This window comes from Malaya genurostris, chromosome 2 (assembly GCF_030247185.1).
Source record: "Malaya genurostris strain Urasoe2022 chromosome 2, Malgen_1.1, whole genome shotgun sequence".
Taxonomy (NCBI): domain Eukaryota; kingdom Metazoa; phylum Arthropoda; class Insecta; order Diptera; family Culicidae; genus Malaya; species Malaya genurostris.
Window position 1 is genome coordinate 261,406,081 of NC_080571.1, and position 18,769 is coordinate 261,424,849.

Below are 18,769 nucleotides of genomic sequence, written 5' to 3' on the forward strand. Positions count from 1 at the left end.
AAGTTTAATTTTGAATTATTTGAGACTATGTCACAAAACTGAAAATTTTATCATATAATTGTGATCATATTTCCGATGGCATGTCGCAAGAATTATGTTGATTCATTAGATACAACAATAGATATTCACGATCAAAAACTTATCACTCTCTCAGAGGGTAAATTTTGAAAAGGCACCCCATAGTAAAGTAAGTCGTATTCACGACAAAAAAACATCGGTGGAGAGCATTGCACAATATCAGCCGTTCTAATGGCTCTAAAAGTTTTCTAAAGAACTATTAGGATTTGTTGTTCGCAAATCGTAGGGAAATATCCTCAGTTTACTGCAAATCAAGAACAGTTTGCTTAGATTTGTGCACTTTTCGCTGTGTGAAATTCACAGTAATCGAGATCAAGTGAAGCCTTTTTTTGCGAAAAATGTTCCAGAGTTTAATGTCGTAGAGAATTACGCAATTTGACTCTTCTGAATGCTGTTCCCAATGCTAATGACTGGCAGCTGTGACGTAATCGCTCTTGTCGAAAGCGTGCAGACGACACAAAACACATCTGCTCGCAGTGGCGATACAATCCAAACTGATTTAAGTTTTGTTGAGAGGCTTGTTTCTACCTGATTTCGTTTGTAGCTTTTTCATTAATGGGCGGTCCTAACGGCTATAAAAATAGCCGCATACAGAATTTTAATGTCGATTATTTCATTTCGGATTTGCATATTTTATTGAAAGAAACTATCAATATGCTGTAGGGATTCGTTTCCAGCATTCAGAAGAGTCAAATTGCGTAATTCTCTACGACATTAAACTCTAAAACATTTTTTGCAAAAAAGGCTTCACATGATCTCGATTACTGTGAATTTCACACAGCGAAAGCGCACAAATCTAAGCAAACTATTCTTGATTTGTAGTAAACTGAGGATATTTCCCTACGATTTGCGAACAACAAATCCTAATAGTTCTTTAGAAAACTTTTAGAGCCATTAGAACGGCTGATATTGTGCAATGCTCTCCACCGTTGTTTTTTTCCCACTGCTAATGACTGGCAACTGTGACGTAATCGCTGTTGTCGAAAGCGTGCAGACGACACAAAACACATCTGCTCGCAGTGGTGATTGAATCCAAACTGATTGAATTTTTGTTAAGAGATTTCCTTTTATGTGATTTCGTTTGTAGCTTTTTCACTAATGGGCGGTCCTAACGGCTATAAAAATAGCCACATACAGAATTTTATTGTCGATTATTTCATTTCGGATTTGCATAATTTATTGAAAGAAATTATCAATATGCTGTAGGGATTCTGTTCTAGCATTCACAAGGACCAAATTGAGGAACTCAATTTGGTCCGTCGCTGCTGGTTGATGATTCCACTCCCACGACGTCTGCTTCCATCGAACGCACGAAAAGAAATGATCGATTTTTGACCACGGTTCCCCTTTTATACGCATTCAGTTGAAGATATGTGCCTGACTACCTCAAAATCGTCGTCCTTGCGCGAAAAACCCAAGCGAAAGTAAGGTGTTTTCCGCGTTGTTTTCAAATTTTAAGAAAACTTAATTTTTGAGTTGTTTGTGGTTATCGCACACTGATCAAAATATTATCCTGAATTCCTGATCATATTTTTGATGAAATGGTGAAAGAATTATGTTGCTACCATTAATACAAGTCGAGATATTCACGATTAAGTTCTGCCCATTCTTCCATATGGCTAATTTCGAAAAGGCGCCCCATAGTAAAGTAAGTCGTATTCACGACAAAATATATAATAGGAGGAGACTTTAATGCTCGACACATATCGTGGGATATCAAAGGGCAAAACAAGAGAGGAGACATACTGTATAATATTATCAACGAAGAAAACGCTATCCTACTGAATAGTACCCAACCAACTTTCATACCAGCGGAATTAAATAAAAATTCATCAACTATAGATCTCGTGATATGCTCAGCAACTCAATTTGCTGAAACAGAAATGGAAGTGTTAGACTACGGAGTCGGAAGTAGACACCTCGCATTGAGTATCAAGATTAAAAACGATGAAATAGAGAGGAACAGATGGTTTACCAACAAAAAAATAGTCGCGACAGCATGGAAAAATCTTAATCCACTGAAAATCAATAACGTTACAATACTACAACAAGAAACAAAAAAAATTCTCAAAAGAGCAAGACAAAGAAATAAATATGTCCCAAAATTTTGGTGGACGGACGAATTAGAAACGACATGGAAAAAGAAAAATGAGGCAAGAGCAAATTTCAATAAAAGCGGAAGCATAGGAGATCTAATAAAATTTAAAAAATATGAAGCCATATTTAACAAATGCAAAAAAGACGAAAAAACTAAAAAGTTCAGAGAGTTTGCGAGCCAGATAGATCCAAAAACAAGCTCAAAAGTACTATGGCAAAAAATAAGTAACTTTACAGGTAAAAAAAGAAAATGCGATCGAGCGATTGTACACGTTGACGCTAAGTTAGCATCAGAATTTTTGGACATACACTTCCCATTCGGAGAAAGATATTCAGTAATACAAAATGCACAATGCAGTTTCGATATCCTGACAGTTGAAAACTGGACGCATATTTTAAGTAAGAAAACCAAACGATCCGCACCCGGACCGGATGCGATTACTTATGAGATGCTAAGAAACCTGAAACCTGAAATAACGTTGGAAATCATAAAAGAATTAAACAGAATGTGGAAAATTGGAAAAATTGACCCATCTCTAAAATCTATCAGAGTTATCGGAGTACCCAAACCGAGAAAAGACCCCGAACAAATACAGAATATAAGACCTATAGCAATGATAAATTGCATGTTGAAAGTGCTTAACACAGCGGTACTGGAACGTCTGGAAAAATTTTTAGTTAAAAATACGATACTTTCGGACACATCATTCGGATTTAGAAAACATAGGTCAACAATCACATGTTTAAATTTTGTGCTAAATCAAATTACAAAAACAAAAAGGGAAAAAAAAGTGACTGCCATAGTCTTTATAGACCTGGCTAACGCATATAATTCAGTTAAAACATCAACATTAGAAGAAATCTTGCAAAAATATAACACACCCCGAGAAATAATGAATTGGACATCAACATTTCTGACAGATAGAAGAATGCAAATTCAAGTAGGCACAGAAACCCTAGAAAGGACAATCAGCGATGGGTTACCACAGGGAGACGTCCTTTCTCCGACTTTGTTCAACATCTATACCACACCGTTACATGAAATACAGGAAAAAGTCGTAGTGTTAGTACAATTCGCGGATGACTTTGCTGTTGTGGTAGAGGGAGAAACACGGGAGTTAGTAGAAGCCAGAGCACAACGATACATAACAAAGTTCAACCAGAAAGCAATAAGTTTAAATTTCGAAATAAATACTGATAAAACCAAAACGATTCTATTTCAAATGAGCAATAAAAAAAACCAAATAAAACTAAATAACGAAGAAATTGAAACCGTTAATACACACAAATATCTGGGAATTACGTTCGATAGAGGAATACATTTCAGTGCCCATTTAGGAGAGATGAAACGCAGCACAATGGATAGAATAAACATGCTAAAGGTGATTAACAGCACGAAATATGGAGGTCACCCTCAAACAATTGGACTTGTATATAATGGAATCATCAGAGGTTACTTAGATTACGGAGCTTCTATATACGACAACGCGAAAAAAACAAGCAAAGAAGCAATAACGGTCGCAAACAACGCTTGCTTACGAAAAGTCACTGGTTGCACAAAAACCACTCCAATAAACACCCTTCATGCGATTGCAAGCCAAACGCCCTTAAATCTCCGAAGAAATCTCTCGATCAACAAAGAATTAATCAAACATGTCCAATATCAGTCACCTGTCTATAAACAGCTCTTACAGATGGACGAAAGTAAAGCTAATTCACCCGTTAAATCGAGCCTTGAAATGGCTTTTTGGAACAACAAACACATTCTAGAAAAGATGTCACACACGATGGTACATGATTGCAGTTTACCACGAATAACAGTGGAAGCTGCCCTGGAGAAGCATCAATGGACCAAATCAGACACATCGGATAAAGTACTGCGACAATTAACCTTAGGCCTACTAAACGGCAAATACAAAGACCGTATTCACATCTATACGGATGCATCGAAGGCGAACGAGAAGTGTGGTATAGGAATATACGATGACAGAAGTAAATTCAGGATCAGTCTAAGGCTGGAAAATGAAGTATGTTCTATGTCAGCGGAAATTGAAGCGATTTATGTAGCACTACAATACGTAGAAAGAAACCACTTTTCCAATGTAGTAATATTAACGGACTCGAAAGCAGGATGCGAATTTATAAAAAAACAACTAGATAGTACGGAAAGGGACGAAGTAATACACGAAATTATACAAAAGGCAGCACATACGAATACGTGCATCCAATGGATTCCCGGTCACATCGGAACACCAGGAAACGAAATAGCAGACACCCTGGCAAAAAACGGTTTGTGCCAGAATGAAAGATCACGTAATATGCTCTTCCCACATGATGTGTACAATATATGCAATTCGAGGAACATAGAAGAAGTACAACAGTGGTATGTTAACTACACTCAGGAACAAGGAAAAGGCAGAAAATTCTTTAATTACCAGACGGGCATTAATAAACATTCATGGTTTCATAATCTACCAATATCAAATACGGATGTACGAACACTGAACCGATTAATTGCTGGACACGACTACTCGCCTTACTGGCTTAGTATAATGCAAAACACTAACAACAGATATTGCAGTATATGCGAGAAAAGGAACAATGCCGAGCACATCATTCTACAATGTGTAGAACATACAGCGATACGCGATAAGTATAAGCTATCCAATTATAAGACAATTCAGGAAGTATTTGAAACAAAAAACATCGATTTGATGAAAAACATGTTAAGTTTACTCCAAGAACTGAAAATAGAAATATAGCAAACATAACACAATCCAAACAAAAATAAACAAAAATCTACCAATACGACCAATACTCGAATTGAGCAAAAACTAACTGGCATTATAGCAAGGTGCTGTGCCATAAAACAGTGTGACAGACATGAAATGTCAGTAAGTCACAAAAGAACGAAGAAGAAGAAGAAGAAGAAGTGTGAATACTTTAAAACGATTACAAACTAATAGTATTATTTAGCGGAGAGTAGTGCTGTTTGTAACAAATGGCCAACGACAAACGGACGGTGTATGTGGGAGGTCTATCGGACGAGGTAACCGAAAAGTTAATAAACGATGCGTTCATACCGTTCGGAGATCTGGTCGATATACAAATGCCGGTTGATTACGAATCCCAGAAGCACCGCGGGTTTGCGTTCATCGAGTTCGAAAGCGCCGAAGATGCTGCCGCCGCAGTGGATAACATGAATGACTCGGAACTATGCGGCAGAACGATACGGGTTAATGTAGCAAAACCTCAGCGGATAAAGGAAGGCAGCAATAAGCCGGTTTGGGCGGAGGATGCCTGGCTGATGCAGCATGCCGGAGCGACGTTGAACAACCAAGAGGAAGCGGAAGACGGAGCGATCGAGGCCACTCAGCCGAGTGAGGCCAAAGCTCCGGAGGAGAAGAAACGAAATCCTCAGGTATATTTTGATATTCGGGTGGGAAGCAACGATGTGGGTAGGATTATTATGTCGCTTCGGGCTGATATTGTACCGAAGACGGCGGAAAATTTCAGAGCACTTTGTACTAACGAACAAGGTTTCGGCTATAAGGGATCTACTTTTCATAGGATTATCCCAGAATTCGTGAGTATTGCTTTGATTTTTTTTAACTGTTCATTTTCATCAGCATCGACATACCATTTTAGATGTGCCAAGGGGGCGATTTCACTGCCAACAATGGAACGGGCGGAAAATCGATTTACGGGAAAAAGTTTGCCGATGAAAATTTTATTTTAAAACACACTGGATTTGGTGTGTTGTCCATGGCAAACTCTGGTCCGAACACGAACGGTTCTCAGTTCTTCATATGCACGGAAAAGTAAGCACTTTTTTATATCGTTTATTTATACCCGGCTTTAACCTAATTTTGGTCGTTCGCCGGGAAGCACTTTTCGGTTTTGATGCTTCTAATCAAAATATCTGAAATCTTTTCAGAACCGATTGGCTGGACGGTAAACATGTTGTTTTTGGTAATGTAATCAGTGGAGCAGATGTAGTTCGTAAAATGGAACGATGTGGCACGAAAGCCGGGAAAGTAAACCAAAAAGTGATGATAGTTGCGTGTGGGGAACTAAAAGGATGATGGTAATAAATTGTTCAGTTTTATTTAAAAGCCGTGTTTTTATTACCGCGATGAAGTTACAGTCTTAAGTTTTTGGTGTCAGTGAAATTAAAAATATCCATACCGAGTAGACATTGTTGGGATAATCTTTTACATATACACCTAGTGCAAATTCTACTTTATTTTCGGAATTTAGGTGAATTCCTGTGCCTTTGATTTTGGCAACAATAGTGGAAAGGTTGATGTACGGTAAATTGATGGGAAATCCGTTGATTTTGAAGGAAGGAAATAACTGGTTCAAAAGTTCCAGTTGATGATCCGTTTTGGTTTCTAGACAGGCATCTATTTCAAAACTAGGAAGGATGTGTTTAAGTTGGTCACTAACGTAACTGAAATTGAGAGTTGTTTGGTTAAAGTTGAGAGCCATTTCTTAGACATACCGATTCCAAATAGTTTTGCGGTGAGTTCTCCAGAAAGCGATCTTTTTAATGAGTTTTCTTTCAATTGTTTTCTGAAGATCTCGTACACTAAGAGCATTGCTGTACTTGTAATTTCCTTCGTGAACACAACCTGTCGGTGCATCATAAGTTCGATTGAAGAGCGGTCTCCAAAAGGATGACTTGTTGACGTTCAGCTGCGTTAGAAAAACTCTGTTCTCTTTTTGAATATTTCCCCAGACGTTATCCTGATTGACAATGTAGTATATTCTACTCAAAGGACAGTACGTGTCGGAACTATTGTATTTCGTACCGGTGATAGGGTCTACAATATAGAACTCGTTATCCATTCGTAAAAGAACAAACGTACTTTCACCAGTGAGCAAACTATGCCCCAAGATCAAATAGACATCATATTCCAGGACAGTATAAAAGCAAAACAGTAAAACGCCTAAATCCTTCGGCGAAGCGCACATCATATTCATTATTTCCTGAAAAACGAATCAAGTTACCGTAAGCGTTCACGTGTGGTCTTAAATATTTACCCTATTGGTAAGCCAAATGCCACCAAGTTGCGAGCAGGGGTCCGTGTTGTAGTGAACCGGTATAAGGGACACATATCGCCGCACCATTCTCTCCACGTTGTCATCGAGCACAAAGGGAACGTTGATGGGTCCAAGCAGTCTTGTAATGCAAACCCGTTTACCGCTGAGTAGTGTTACCAGCGGTAGTTTTGCTCTCATTGGGAATTCATTGCGGTATTCTTCGAACCATAGATATATGCGAGTCATCGTTTGTTCCAATTCTACGCATTCCAGTCCGTTGGTGTCAAATTTCGGAATCTCAACATTCGGTTCCAGATTTATGAACAGGGAGATGTGAGTTAACTCTCGCATGCCTGGTAAGTCAGATCCGATCAGCATCGATGTGTATTCCGGCGATTCATCGTTACTGCGCGTGTACCCAAACAACACCGATGGCGTTTTGATTTCAAACGTTCCTTCGATCTAATTGTGAAAAAAAAAATGAAAAACGTGATTTTTTTGCGTCGTCCACAAAACATTTCAACATCAACTTTTACCCTCTGGTTCAGATAAATCGTACTGATCGGGATCCTTAGCTGCCCGAGCCATTTACTTGTTATTCTCTGATATACCTCCGTAGGTCGGGATCGATCGTCTTCGAGTAAATCTTCCATAAATTCGTCGTATAGGTCGATATTTAAAAACCTCCGAATCTGATCACTTTTGGTATCGAGTGGAATCGACAGTTGCTCATTCCACGTGGGATTCGTTCCGTCCGCTGTTGATGTTCGCTGTATTTTGTCTTTGATGGAAATCGTGATGTACGGACGTACGTTCGATGATCGGATTGCTGAAAGTGCATCGGTTTAGTGAGTAAATTTGGATATAACGGATCATTATGATTATTCGTACAAAATTTGGTAGAAGAGAGGTTGCTATTTCTTCGTCCAGCTGAGGAAACATGATCGTCCGATCGCATGGGAATTCCGAACGCTCGGACAACAGTTACCACAATCCGAAACTGATTCACGTCGGATACCCGGATAGATGTTCGGCTCAAAGGAGAACGTCGCGATGGCTTCAATGGTCTTCTGGGGCCAAAAATTTCAAGGAATGCCAAACTTAAGGAACCAAACGTTGGAATCTGATCACCAATTAGCAAGTTGTCGTCAATTTTATCTTGATTGATCACGTTGCAATGGTTGGTGATCGTGTCGTAAATCGTCTTAAGATATCGTTTTCCGCGGTGCCTCTGCAGGTCAATCGGATCAGTTCCCAGCGTTTCGTCGATTATCCTCATTTCGTCGGGGACTTCAATTTCTCGTTCCATTTGAGGTATAAATTTTATGTTCTTGTACTTCAGATTGTTGTTGAATCTTTGACATAACATGTTCAAGCGCTCATTACCGTTGATTTCTTCTTCAGAGCAGAATGCTAAGAGATCTTCGTTGAACACAAAAGCGTCGTCCTTTTCCTGTTGGTCTTCTTTCTCGTCCTCTGAATCATGACTGGCGTTTTGTTTCTCCAAAGCTTCGACAAGCTGTTCGGCGTCCGAATCGTTTGGATTCAAAGCCTGTTCGTCGAACCATTTCTCAATTTGCTTTTTCGAAAGATGAGCCTCTTTTTTACTATTTTTGTTCTTTGAAGGACTCGAACCGTTAAGTTCTATTGCCTCCAACCAACCCACTTTCAAATCGATTGTACCGCTTCGATATTCATTCGATCTTAATGATTTTCTCGTGGAGAATTCATACGGTACATAATCTTCGTCATCAAACAGCTTCTTTGAGTCCGGCAGAGAAATGGAAAGGTCTAGCAATTTGGTTTTTATGTTAAGACGATTTTTCTCATATAACTGTATATTCATTGTTTCCGGAATTTTTGTAGTTAATTTGACTGAAAAAGAGGTGTTGAAATCTACTAAAAATCCGTTCTGAAAGTGTCGAGCTTTCGTGGACGCTACATGATTGTTGTCGATGTAGAATTTGACTTTAAAACGGATATCTTTGTTCAGGTTCCCGTCTACGTCATTTTCGGGATCCCTCTGATGCGTTATATCCACTATTGGTTCCCCAGGAGTGCGAAAAGATTCAATGTATGATTTTCGGAACTCCTGTTTGATGCGAGTCAGATCCGGTTTCTTTGGTTTAGTAACAGCTACGACTCCATCTTCGTCCAGGTTTTGCTCCAGTTCGCGCAGATACGTCTTGTAATCCTGCTTTTCTTTGGCATACAACTCTTGTTCATCCTCCAAAGTTTCCTCCAATTCCGCGATTAGGCGATCATTCCACTCTGTACTGTTTTGATCCGGATCAACTTCCTCGCTGGTAATGGTCATTTTGTACCCGTGGTCGGCCTTTTGGTCCTGTTGTAATGAACGAAAAAAAAAATTTAACACAATCTTCCTTTGATTCAATTAAATGAATTGAAAGGACCATGTATAAGAACCAAATTTTGACATAAAATTTACAGAACTATGCGTAATTATTGCTCATTTAGGGATTTTTTTTGTTGAGATTTTTGTAAGCATTGAAAAAATACAATAAAAAAAGATTTTTACACACTTTGAGTTCCTTCCAGATTTCAACTATTTTTTTCTCCAGCTGACGTTCGACTTTGGCTTCCTTGTAGAGCAATTTTCTCAAATCTCTTCGTTGAATTTTCAAGGATCTGCTCTCCTCGCCACCAACCTCTGCTTTACGTCTTATATCATTCAAAGTCTTCAGCAAATTTTTGACCACTTGAAGCTTTCTTGTTTTGTAATACTGTTTGTAGACTTGTTCCAACTTCAGTCGCAATCTCATGCTTTCTCCGAGCGAAGGATGATTCTCGAACTGAAGCTTCCCTATCAGTATCTTGACGGTTCTTTCCACTGGGAGCTGTTCTGCCGTTTGCCATAACGGTATCGGTGGTACATAGAAGGGATGGAACTTTTTACTGCAGATTCCTTTGACTCGTTTGTCGGTGACGAAACTTTGCAGTTGCACCAAATCGCCGCTAGCATCGAACCATTCTTCCTGTTCTTCCTCGATCAACCGATTCAGTAGGCGTGATTTGTTAGCTTCATTGAGAATTGGTTTTACTGGAGTTGGCACGGGATCCGCACTGTCGTCGCCTTCCGAGCAAATCGTCACCTGCTCGAGAATTCCCCGTACATCGGATAGAGTTTTGGCGGGTACGAATAGCAATGTGTCGTCAAATGTTAATTTTTGTAGCCGGTAACGTTCAAACACGCGGTCTTCATCGGTTTGAATGTAGGACGAGGCCAGGTGTGTCGGAGATTCATGTTCGTTGGATGCCGATTCAATCGAGGGAGATTTCTCATGCGTGACAGGCTCATTTTCTGCTCCGGTTGGATCCTGGAACGGATGTTCTAGTGTATCGTGATATATTTCCGGAATGGCATCAAGGAAAAACAGCACTTCCTGATCATATTCATTTTGTATACTACCATTGGAATCGTTTTGCAGTTGCTCCAGAGACTTTTGTATATCCTGTTCTTCTTGGATGAAGTCAGGATTTAACTTGGGCTTTGGTTTCCGCACGATAGCTGGTTCTGGTGCCTGTGTGACAGCGGATACTGCGTCGGATTGTGGTTGCTTGGTGGTTTTCGCTGGTATTGAATGGCGTTTCCTATGTCGACCGCGTGATCGGCGTTTACGTGGAGACTTCGGTTTCGAATCACTCATTTCTAAGTCCCGTTTGAGTTATTGAATTGCTTCTCGTTATTTAACTAATTTTAATGTAGAATTTCCATAATTCTCAATATGATGTTTACAGACTATCATTTGGTGATTTATTTGTGATGTTTTACTGTTCCTTAGCAACGGTTGCTATATAAATTATTGGGGCGATTTCAAGTGACACCTGTTGCATCTGCGTGAAATACCGCAACGATACAACTGATAGAATAATTGTGTTATTAGAAACTAGGTAAATTGAAATCATTTGTGGATTTTCAACTTGAAGTTCAATTTTGTCAGTTCAGTAGTTCGTTTCGTAGTTTTTTTCGTTTTCAAAATTATTCCTGCTTAGTAAATATGATTAGATTTTCACATTATAATTGTTTTTTTTGGCATTGACGATCTGACACTGATTTGTAAATTTTGTGATAAAAATTTACTTCTAAATTAAAGTAATATTGAAAAAAATAAGGTCAGAGATTTAGAATATGAGTCACTGGTCTCGCAAGTCAGCAGTGATATATTCGAGATTTTACTTTTGATGAAATGTAGTACCTTGATTTTTGTTTTCGTATCTCAAAAAATTCTGACTGATGATTTTGACTTGAGTAAACTCGAATAATTAATTTTTTTAATGGTCTATTTACGTTTCGCATTCGGTTCATCAGTGCATTAGCGGATTATGTTGATCCGTGAGGTGGCATTAGTAGATCAACATAATCTGCTAATGCACTGATGAGCTGAATGCGAAACGTAAATAATTCAAATTAGTCTTGTGCACTTTAGCACAAACCGGAACCCAAGGGGTTCCAATGCCTCAAATGACTTTGAATGATCGTTAGTTAGTTGACGGACCTACAAATTAGAATAGTTTTAGAACATGTTTAGAAAAATTTTTTTTTTGTTTCGTCAGTTGTATGACGGAAAGAAATTTCACTCACTCATCACTCTGTAAATACGACACCTGAAATCGAAGAAAAGCTCAACACCAGTCAAAGGTAGTTGGTAAAAATCGGTCGAACACAAAAAATTATTACTACAGATCACTAAATTTTGCATTATATAAAACATTTTTATAAAGGGAACGGAGCGGCTAGAGCAAATAAAAAGCCACCAAGTAAGCAAGTATAGTTTTTCTTCAGACTTTTTTTTTCGGTTTTTAACGATATCAAACTAACTAGAGATTATAAGAAAAGAAAGAATATGAAATTATAGAGCCATAGTACTCAAGGAAGAGCAAGGATGTGAAGAATAAAGTGCGGAAAAGTGAGACGTGACAAGGGTCATTTAAGTAAGCAGAAGGCTTCTCGTATCTAAATTTTTACCTTCTACCAGAGGAGTCGAACTTAGGCATCTTAGCGATACGAGTCATCCGAGTCTCTGATATGTCAGAAAGTAAAGGCAAAGGTCGTCTGCCATTTACTATCCGAACCGGCAAAACTAAAGTTACGAGAAGTTGTCACATTCTGCCCACGACGGTTTCTCACACAAAGTGTTTCATTGTGTTGATGTTTCCTCATCTCTATATAGTTAGTTATAACACCGGAATGGAAGATTTGTCCGAAACTATTGCTTGAGTGCCTGGAGTTGTAGCGTATGGCTATGCGTCCCAGGGTGCAAGCGGCGCACGGACAGCGCTCCATTCATCACTGTGTGTGATGGAATCCCATAAAATTTTTCTTTTTACTTTTCTATTTATAACATCTGGTCAGTCAGTAATTTTTACTTTTTTCGATTTTTAACGATATCAAACTAACTAGAGATTATAAGAAGAGAAAGAATATGAAATGATAGAGCCATAGTACTTAAGGAAGAGCAAGGATGTGAAGAATAAAGTGCGGAAAAGTGAGACGTGACCAGGGTCATTTAAGTAAGCAGAATAATCAGAATTCGTTCCAGTGAATAATCTGAATATTTGCAATTTTAATTTTGACCAATTTAAATATAAAATAACAACTGAATTCATTACAATTGCGATAGAGGCTACAACATAAAACCCAGTCGACGTCGTACTATTAGGTTTTGCACGAAAATGACATAGCTTCACAAAATGAGCCGAATGAACATCGTTTGACAGCTTTCAGTGGTTTTTTTTTATATGTTTATTCTGCATCATTCCATTCAATACCATACTATTCTTGTATCGTTCCATTGTGTTTCTTGCAGGCGCGTACCCAGAAAAAAATTTCGGGGGGTGTTTCAGAACATGTTGATCAATTTCCATACAAATGGAACTTTTTATATAATTATTTGAAATTTTTTTATTGTGGAGTCGTTTGTTGAAAATTATTCATTTTATTTTTTACTTATTTGAAAAAAAGAGTTTACATAATATCATACTTTTTTGAGTTTCGGAGGGGGTTTGAACCCCTAAAACACCCCCCTGTATACGCGCCTGGTTTCTTGTCATTCCAGTGAAAACAAACCACCGATAATTGTCAAAGATGAATTTGATTCATCGACAGTTTACAGTCTGTTACATAAGAGCGTGATCACTGTTGTGAGAAAATGAAAAGACATGAAAATATTATATTGTTTTTTTTTTTGTTTTACTAGATCAAAAACTTGCATGCAAATACATTAATAGCAAGTCCAATTCCCTTCAGCGTTAACATCTTCGAGGCATACTTTGATTAAGATTTTGCGCGTATTCTTCTGAAAACGACCTCCAAATTTGTGTATTCGGCGAACAAGCTGTTTCAAATTGTGTGGTCAGTTCTTCCCAAGCTTCATCTTCATTTGAACCCAAACGTTCTCAATTGGATTGGCATCGGCGACTGAGAGGGCCAATTCAAGGTCACGACACCATTTTGCTCCTTTGCCCATTCAAGACGTTTTTGCACATGTTTTTCACTCGACATCGGTTTTTGTAAAGTACTTCGAAATTTCCAATTATTTGCGATCAAATATCTGCGAACAGTTCCGTACGATATATTTGAACCTTTTTTGGTCAATTTTGAAGCACCTTCACAAATCACTTTTTCGTATTTTTCCGACAATGCACCGACAGAGCCGTGATTTGGAAAGTCGTCGACATTTTTCACCTCTTTAAAACCCACTTGCTCACAAACTGTTTCGATTTTTTCATATTTCGCCTCAGCAGCTTGGGTCATTTGGGGACCATTCGGGTGCGAGCACAAAAAACTACTTCGAAGCACGTAGCGTACGCGGTACTCATTTTGGAAAAACGCTGAAATCGAATTGTAATATGAACGATATTGAAAAATTTAGCTACCTTCGAGATCCCACCTAGCAACGAGGTGTTAGGAAACCCGATATAAGACTGATTCTCTAAACCGACTCGAATTTCAGTTCAATGACGTTGAAACTGGATTCGAAACTGATGTCAAACAAATGGTTTAACAGTAATTAAGGTGGAAACTGGGTTAGGTTTAACATTAAGCGAAAACGACATTAGATATATGCATTCACTGAAAATCGAGTTTTTTTAGGAGAAATCGCTCTTCTATGAGTTACCGAAAATTTGGTATGAAAAAAGAAGTACATACGGTATGATTAAAAATAATTTGAATGGAAGAAATTATCAGAACAATTATTTGATCATTAATTTGCTGATATTAAGGGCTGAGGACAGTACCGTAAAGTGGTAGGTTTTTTGATATTTTCCCGTTTCAAATTAAATTTTCTTGGAAACGGTGCAGAATATAGAAAATCCCACCTGACAATGTCTTCGAAATTTAGTTGAGAATATTCTGTGAAATTTTCAGAATCATTCATTGAGTTTAGCGGTCGTGTTGTATTTTTTCTGACTGAAGAACTGCTGAAAATTGGAACGCTCGGAAATGCATACCTTTATTTGTTCATCGAATATCTCGGCTTTGAAGGCTTGTATCATAAATCTACCGTGACAAAGTCTAGATAATTTAGTTTAGATGCGATTAGTACATAAAAACATATATGTTATCGCGATAAAAATAAAGTCTTATATTTTTCTGTGAAACAAAGTCAGTTTCAATGCATCCGCCATTTTTTTTGTTTTGGTTTCCTGATAGCATTCTGAAAAAGGAGAGAGAAGTAAAATTGGCTCGACAAGGCTGCCAAACACACAGACATTCAATCTTACGATGTGCAAAGGAAATTGAGCGAGCCACGTGGTCGATTTAAAACTCAACACGTGGCCCTATGTCCTCAGACCTTAAAAGTGCAGGCTAGAATGAATGTAACGTGTCAATTTTTATATTTTATGCCTACTCAGTTGATAACTCGAAAATATCACTCACTTCATCAAAACCGTCGCTCGAGCACAGAAAGACAAACAAGTGTCATTAGATTTTTGACAACATCAAACCAAAAGTTAAAATCACGCCTTTTTTTTAGAACGATCAATAAGCCATCCATCAACATTCACTTTGAAGAGTAATTTCGAATGACTCGGCACTCGCTGAAAGTAAGTCATAATAATAAACGGCAGAGAAAAGTTTTCTCTTTCGTCTGGTGTTAAATTTAATACTCTATCTTTCATAGCTCGCTTGCAATTGTGGAAGTTGACAGGTGGCTTATTGGCCGTTCTTAAGAAAAAAAAAAAACGCGTGAAATTAACCGCATCGCTTGCTCACACACCAAACAATTTTTACTGCAACGTGGATAAATTCTACAGATCGTTCAGAAGAAATTATATTTACAGACGCCAACCGTAAAAAATTATTACTGAACCCAAAAAGAGAGGATTGGTGTATAGAGCGATTCCTAGATCCCGTATACCCGTCCACATTACCAACAATAATCGATAGATATGGGGCAGCCGGTAATGCTGATAATCACACTGCTGAGATATTGGAATGGTATCAATTTCCAATACCGTTTCCGAAGCAACTCGAATTAGTCAATCAGAAAAATAACTTAATGATATCAGACAAGATCATCCTCACAAGGCATATTCACAATTTTTTACACGCATTTATCGCGATTTGGATTGATTGTATTGTATTCCATAAGTATTTCGTTTCATGTATTTTAAATTTTGACAAAACAGATTATTGTTGATGAAAAGAATGTATTGAAAGTTACAATTACTGTCATACTAAAGTTCAATACTTACAGATATGAAGAATTGTGATCGTGGAAAGTACAAAAAAAAACGTTTCGTAAGCTCCTAATCTGTTCCTACACCGCAACTAGGTTCAGTTCTTACGGCTCGTGATCGAATATTTGGATGGTTTGTTTTGAGCTTTGTAATCTTGAGTTTGTACAGAATTGCGCGAAAGAAAATTGACACTTTTTGTTCTACGGTTACACAGAAACCGAACACGGCATCGGAAAGCAGAAGGTTTATTTTAGTCTTGTAGTTTTCTATCATGGAGCACTGGAGTGTCGCACACAGCGTTTTAACTTATGACTCGTTTTTGAAGAATCAGTCGTACTTTACAATTATTCGTGAGTTTAAAAAATATTTTAAATTGAAGGCGAAAATTCCGGTGCCTTCGCTTAACAATGTGAAGCTGTTGGTGAAACATTTCGTAAAAATAGGTTCTGTGCTTTGCGGCTGCTCTTCAATTTCTCGTAGTTCTGTCCATCGAATGGTCAAAGAACATTTATCGTTTCATTCATATAAGATCGTCAAAATCACCCAGCAGTTGAAACCGGCATATTATGGAGTTCGTTTATCGTTTGCGGACAAAATACTCGAAATGCTACACTGAGCTAAATTTTCATTTTCACATTATATGATATTTCAATGATTTTTCACTATTAGCAATTCCAATGATAGCTACAAAGTATTTTAAACATCATGTCAAAAATATAAGATAATCTTATGGAACTTAAAACTCTTCGTAACGTTATTTTTACAAGATTTTCATATAACGAATGAAATTGCCAGTCTGAGTCAAATTTATTGGCACGCCCTACAACCATTACTAGATATCCACACAACATACATTGAAACAATTCATGAAGCGCATATTATATTCACTTCGAATTAATATAGATAGGTTTATCTATACCATATGACCTGCGGAGGAGACGTGGGATCCAGAAACTATAAATGAAAAATTTAAATCCTCATACTAGACAGACAGAGTAATGAAACGTATCGGATATTTATTTCATGGTCCATTAGGGCATATCCTTGAACGAAGTTGAATGAGCTGTCTTGTCAGCGATTTCAAATAACAGAAGTTCCTAAAACACTGTCTGGAGCAGTCGATGAACATCGAGGACACAACACTTTCTTCAGCTTCAAGTAGTACGATTCACAACTATTCTTTCGTAAAAACAACCTCCATTATATGTCTAAGTTAAAATATTATTTCTTGTTATTTTCTTCAGCTGTCTCGTTTTCTTCCTTGTTGCAGATTTGATGTACGCTTCCAATGAAAATTATAAGTTTTCGCATCACTTTTATTAAACATAATCAGCATGCTATGTAATGAATATTAAAATTATATTGGCTTAGGTTTAACGACTTTTCGCATAGCTTGTATATGGTATTTTTATCAAAGCATAAAGATTGCGAAGATATAAAATTTATTGAACATCATTTCAATTTTATGTAGAGTTCCATTAAAGGTCATAAGTTGTCATATATCTTTTGTGAAATACCATCTGCGTACGATTCATAAGACACATCCAATGAATATAAATTATGTAACGAGTTAGGTTTCATCGGATTCCGATATACATAATATGGGATATTCTTATAACTTTCATTGTGGCAACGTCTATTTAGATTTAACGTACACTTTAAATAAAGATAATAAGTTTCCATATAACCTTTATAAATTATATTCTGCATACGATTCATATGACAAATCTAATGAATATAAGTAAGACTTTCATTTCAGTGTAGGCCGACGACATCACTACTCACTACTGATGTGCAGCGATTACGGTATAATAGCACAACAATCTTGAGCAGCCCTTACACGAGACAATATTATTGTCAATACAAGGAGTATTGACAATACTTTTGATCGTGTAATGGAAACTTCATTGGATTGACGAAAATATTGTCAAAAAATCAAAACTGCTCATCAATCCGACAATACTTTTTCTCCAGAGAGGAAACTGTCAAATATGTACAATGGACTCTTCTCTCAATGTTTCAATGTTCAGTTGCAATATTTGAAGCTTCAAACGCTTAATTATTTCGAAAAATGCGGACTCAAGTTACCAAGTCAATTGGATTGACGGTATTGACAATACTTTGGATTGACAATAATATTGTCACGTGTAAGGGCTGCTTTGGTGTCGTTATAATGGTAGTAATCACCCTTTTTCTGAATAACGACGTGTTGATTTTTCGATGGAATGTGGTTCGATCGAATCCTAGCTACCTTTGATTTTGCTTGCGTTATTAGGAATACAAATGAAATACGATCGAAAAATCAATACGTCGTTATTCAGAATAAGGGTGAATATTACACGAAAAGGTGCATAATTTCATATCAAAATCATATATAGTATTCAGTTAAGGTGATGTAATGTACTCAATACGTTGCTTTGATGTAATAACGTACGATATTTCGAAAACAGAAAATTATTGCCTTTTATGTTCAGTACGTATAATTTTTTTGCATATCAATTGACAATCACATCGAGCTTGTTACAAGTTTTTTGAAGTTCGTAGATTAGTCACAGTTCTCCGGGCGATATTGTTAACGGAAAGTCTTTCGCTAGAAAAAATAATAAGGTTCTTTTTTGGTTTTTTTAATAAAAGATAGAAGAAACTTGACATTATTAATCACAAATCTATTACTTTCTTGTATCTTTGAGAGATTATATCAGTTTCGAAAACCCTGCCAGTATTCTAGATGTAAAAACAGTGGTTAAATAAACGAATTTAATTAGAATGCATTGAAAAATATCATTTTATGTTATTTTTCTACGCCCAACTGTCATTTCAAACATAATCGAAAGCGAAACAT

General features: G+C 37.4%; 2 protein-coding genes across 2 annotated transcripts; one reads left to right on the forward strand and one right to left on the reverse strand.

Annotated features, from left to right (window-relative positions):
- The first annotated feature begins 5,064 nt into the window (after window positions 1-5,064).
- LOC131429731 (peptidyl-prolyl cis-trans isomerase E) lies at window positions 5,065-6,290 on the forward strand. Its single transcript, XM_058594054.1, has 3 exons — window positions 5,065-5,761; window positions 5,824-5,996; window positions 6,113-6,290. Exons 1-3 carry the CDS (start codon window positions 5,177-5,179, stop codon window positions 6,258-6,260), a joined length of 906 nt encoding a protein of 301 aa, XP_058450037.1. The 5' UTR covers window positions 5,065-5,176; the 3' UTR covers window positions 6,261-6,290.
- A 7-nt stretch (window positions 6,291-6,297) lies between these two features.
- Window positions 6,298-10,981, reverse strand: LOC131429730 (coiled-coil and C2 domain-containing protein 2A). The gene is made up of 6 exons (XM_058594053.1): window positions 9,765-10,981; window positions 8,113-9,565; window positions 7,758-8,050; window positions 7,222-7,683; window positions 6,680-7,167; window positions 6,298-6,628 (listed from the first exon to the last, which is right to left on the reverse strand). The coding sequence occupies exons 1-6, from the start codon at window positions 10,887-10,889 to the stop codon at window positions 6,325-6,327; spliced, it is 4,125 nt and encodes a 1,374-aa protein (XP_058450036.1). The 5' UTR covers window positions 10,890-10,981; the 3' UTR covers window positions 6,298-6,324.
- Window positions 10,982-18,769: the final 7,788 nt, after the last annotated feature.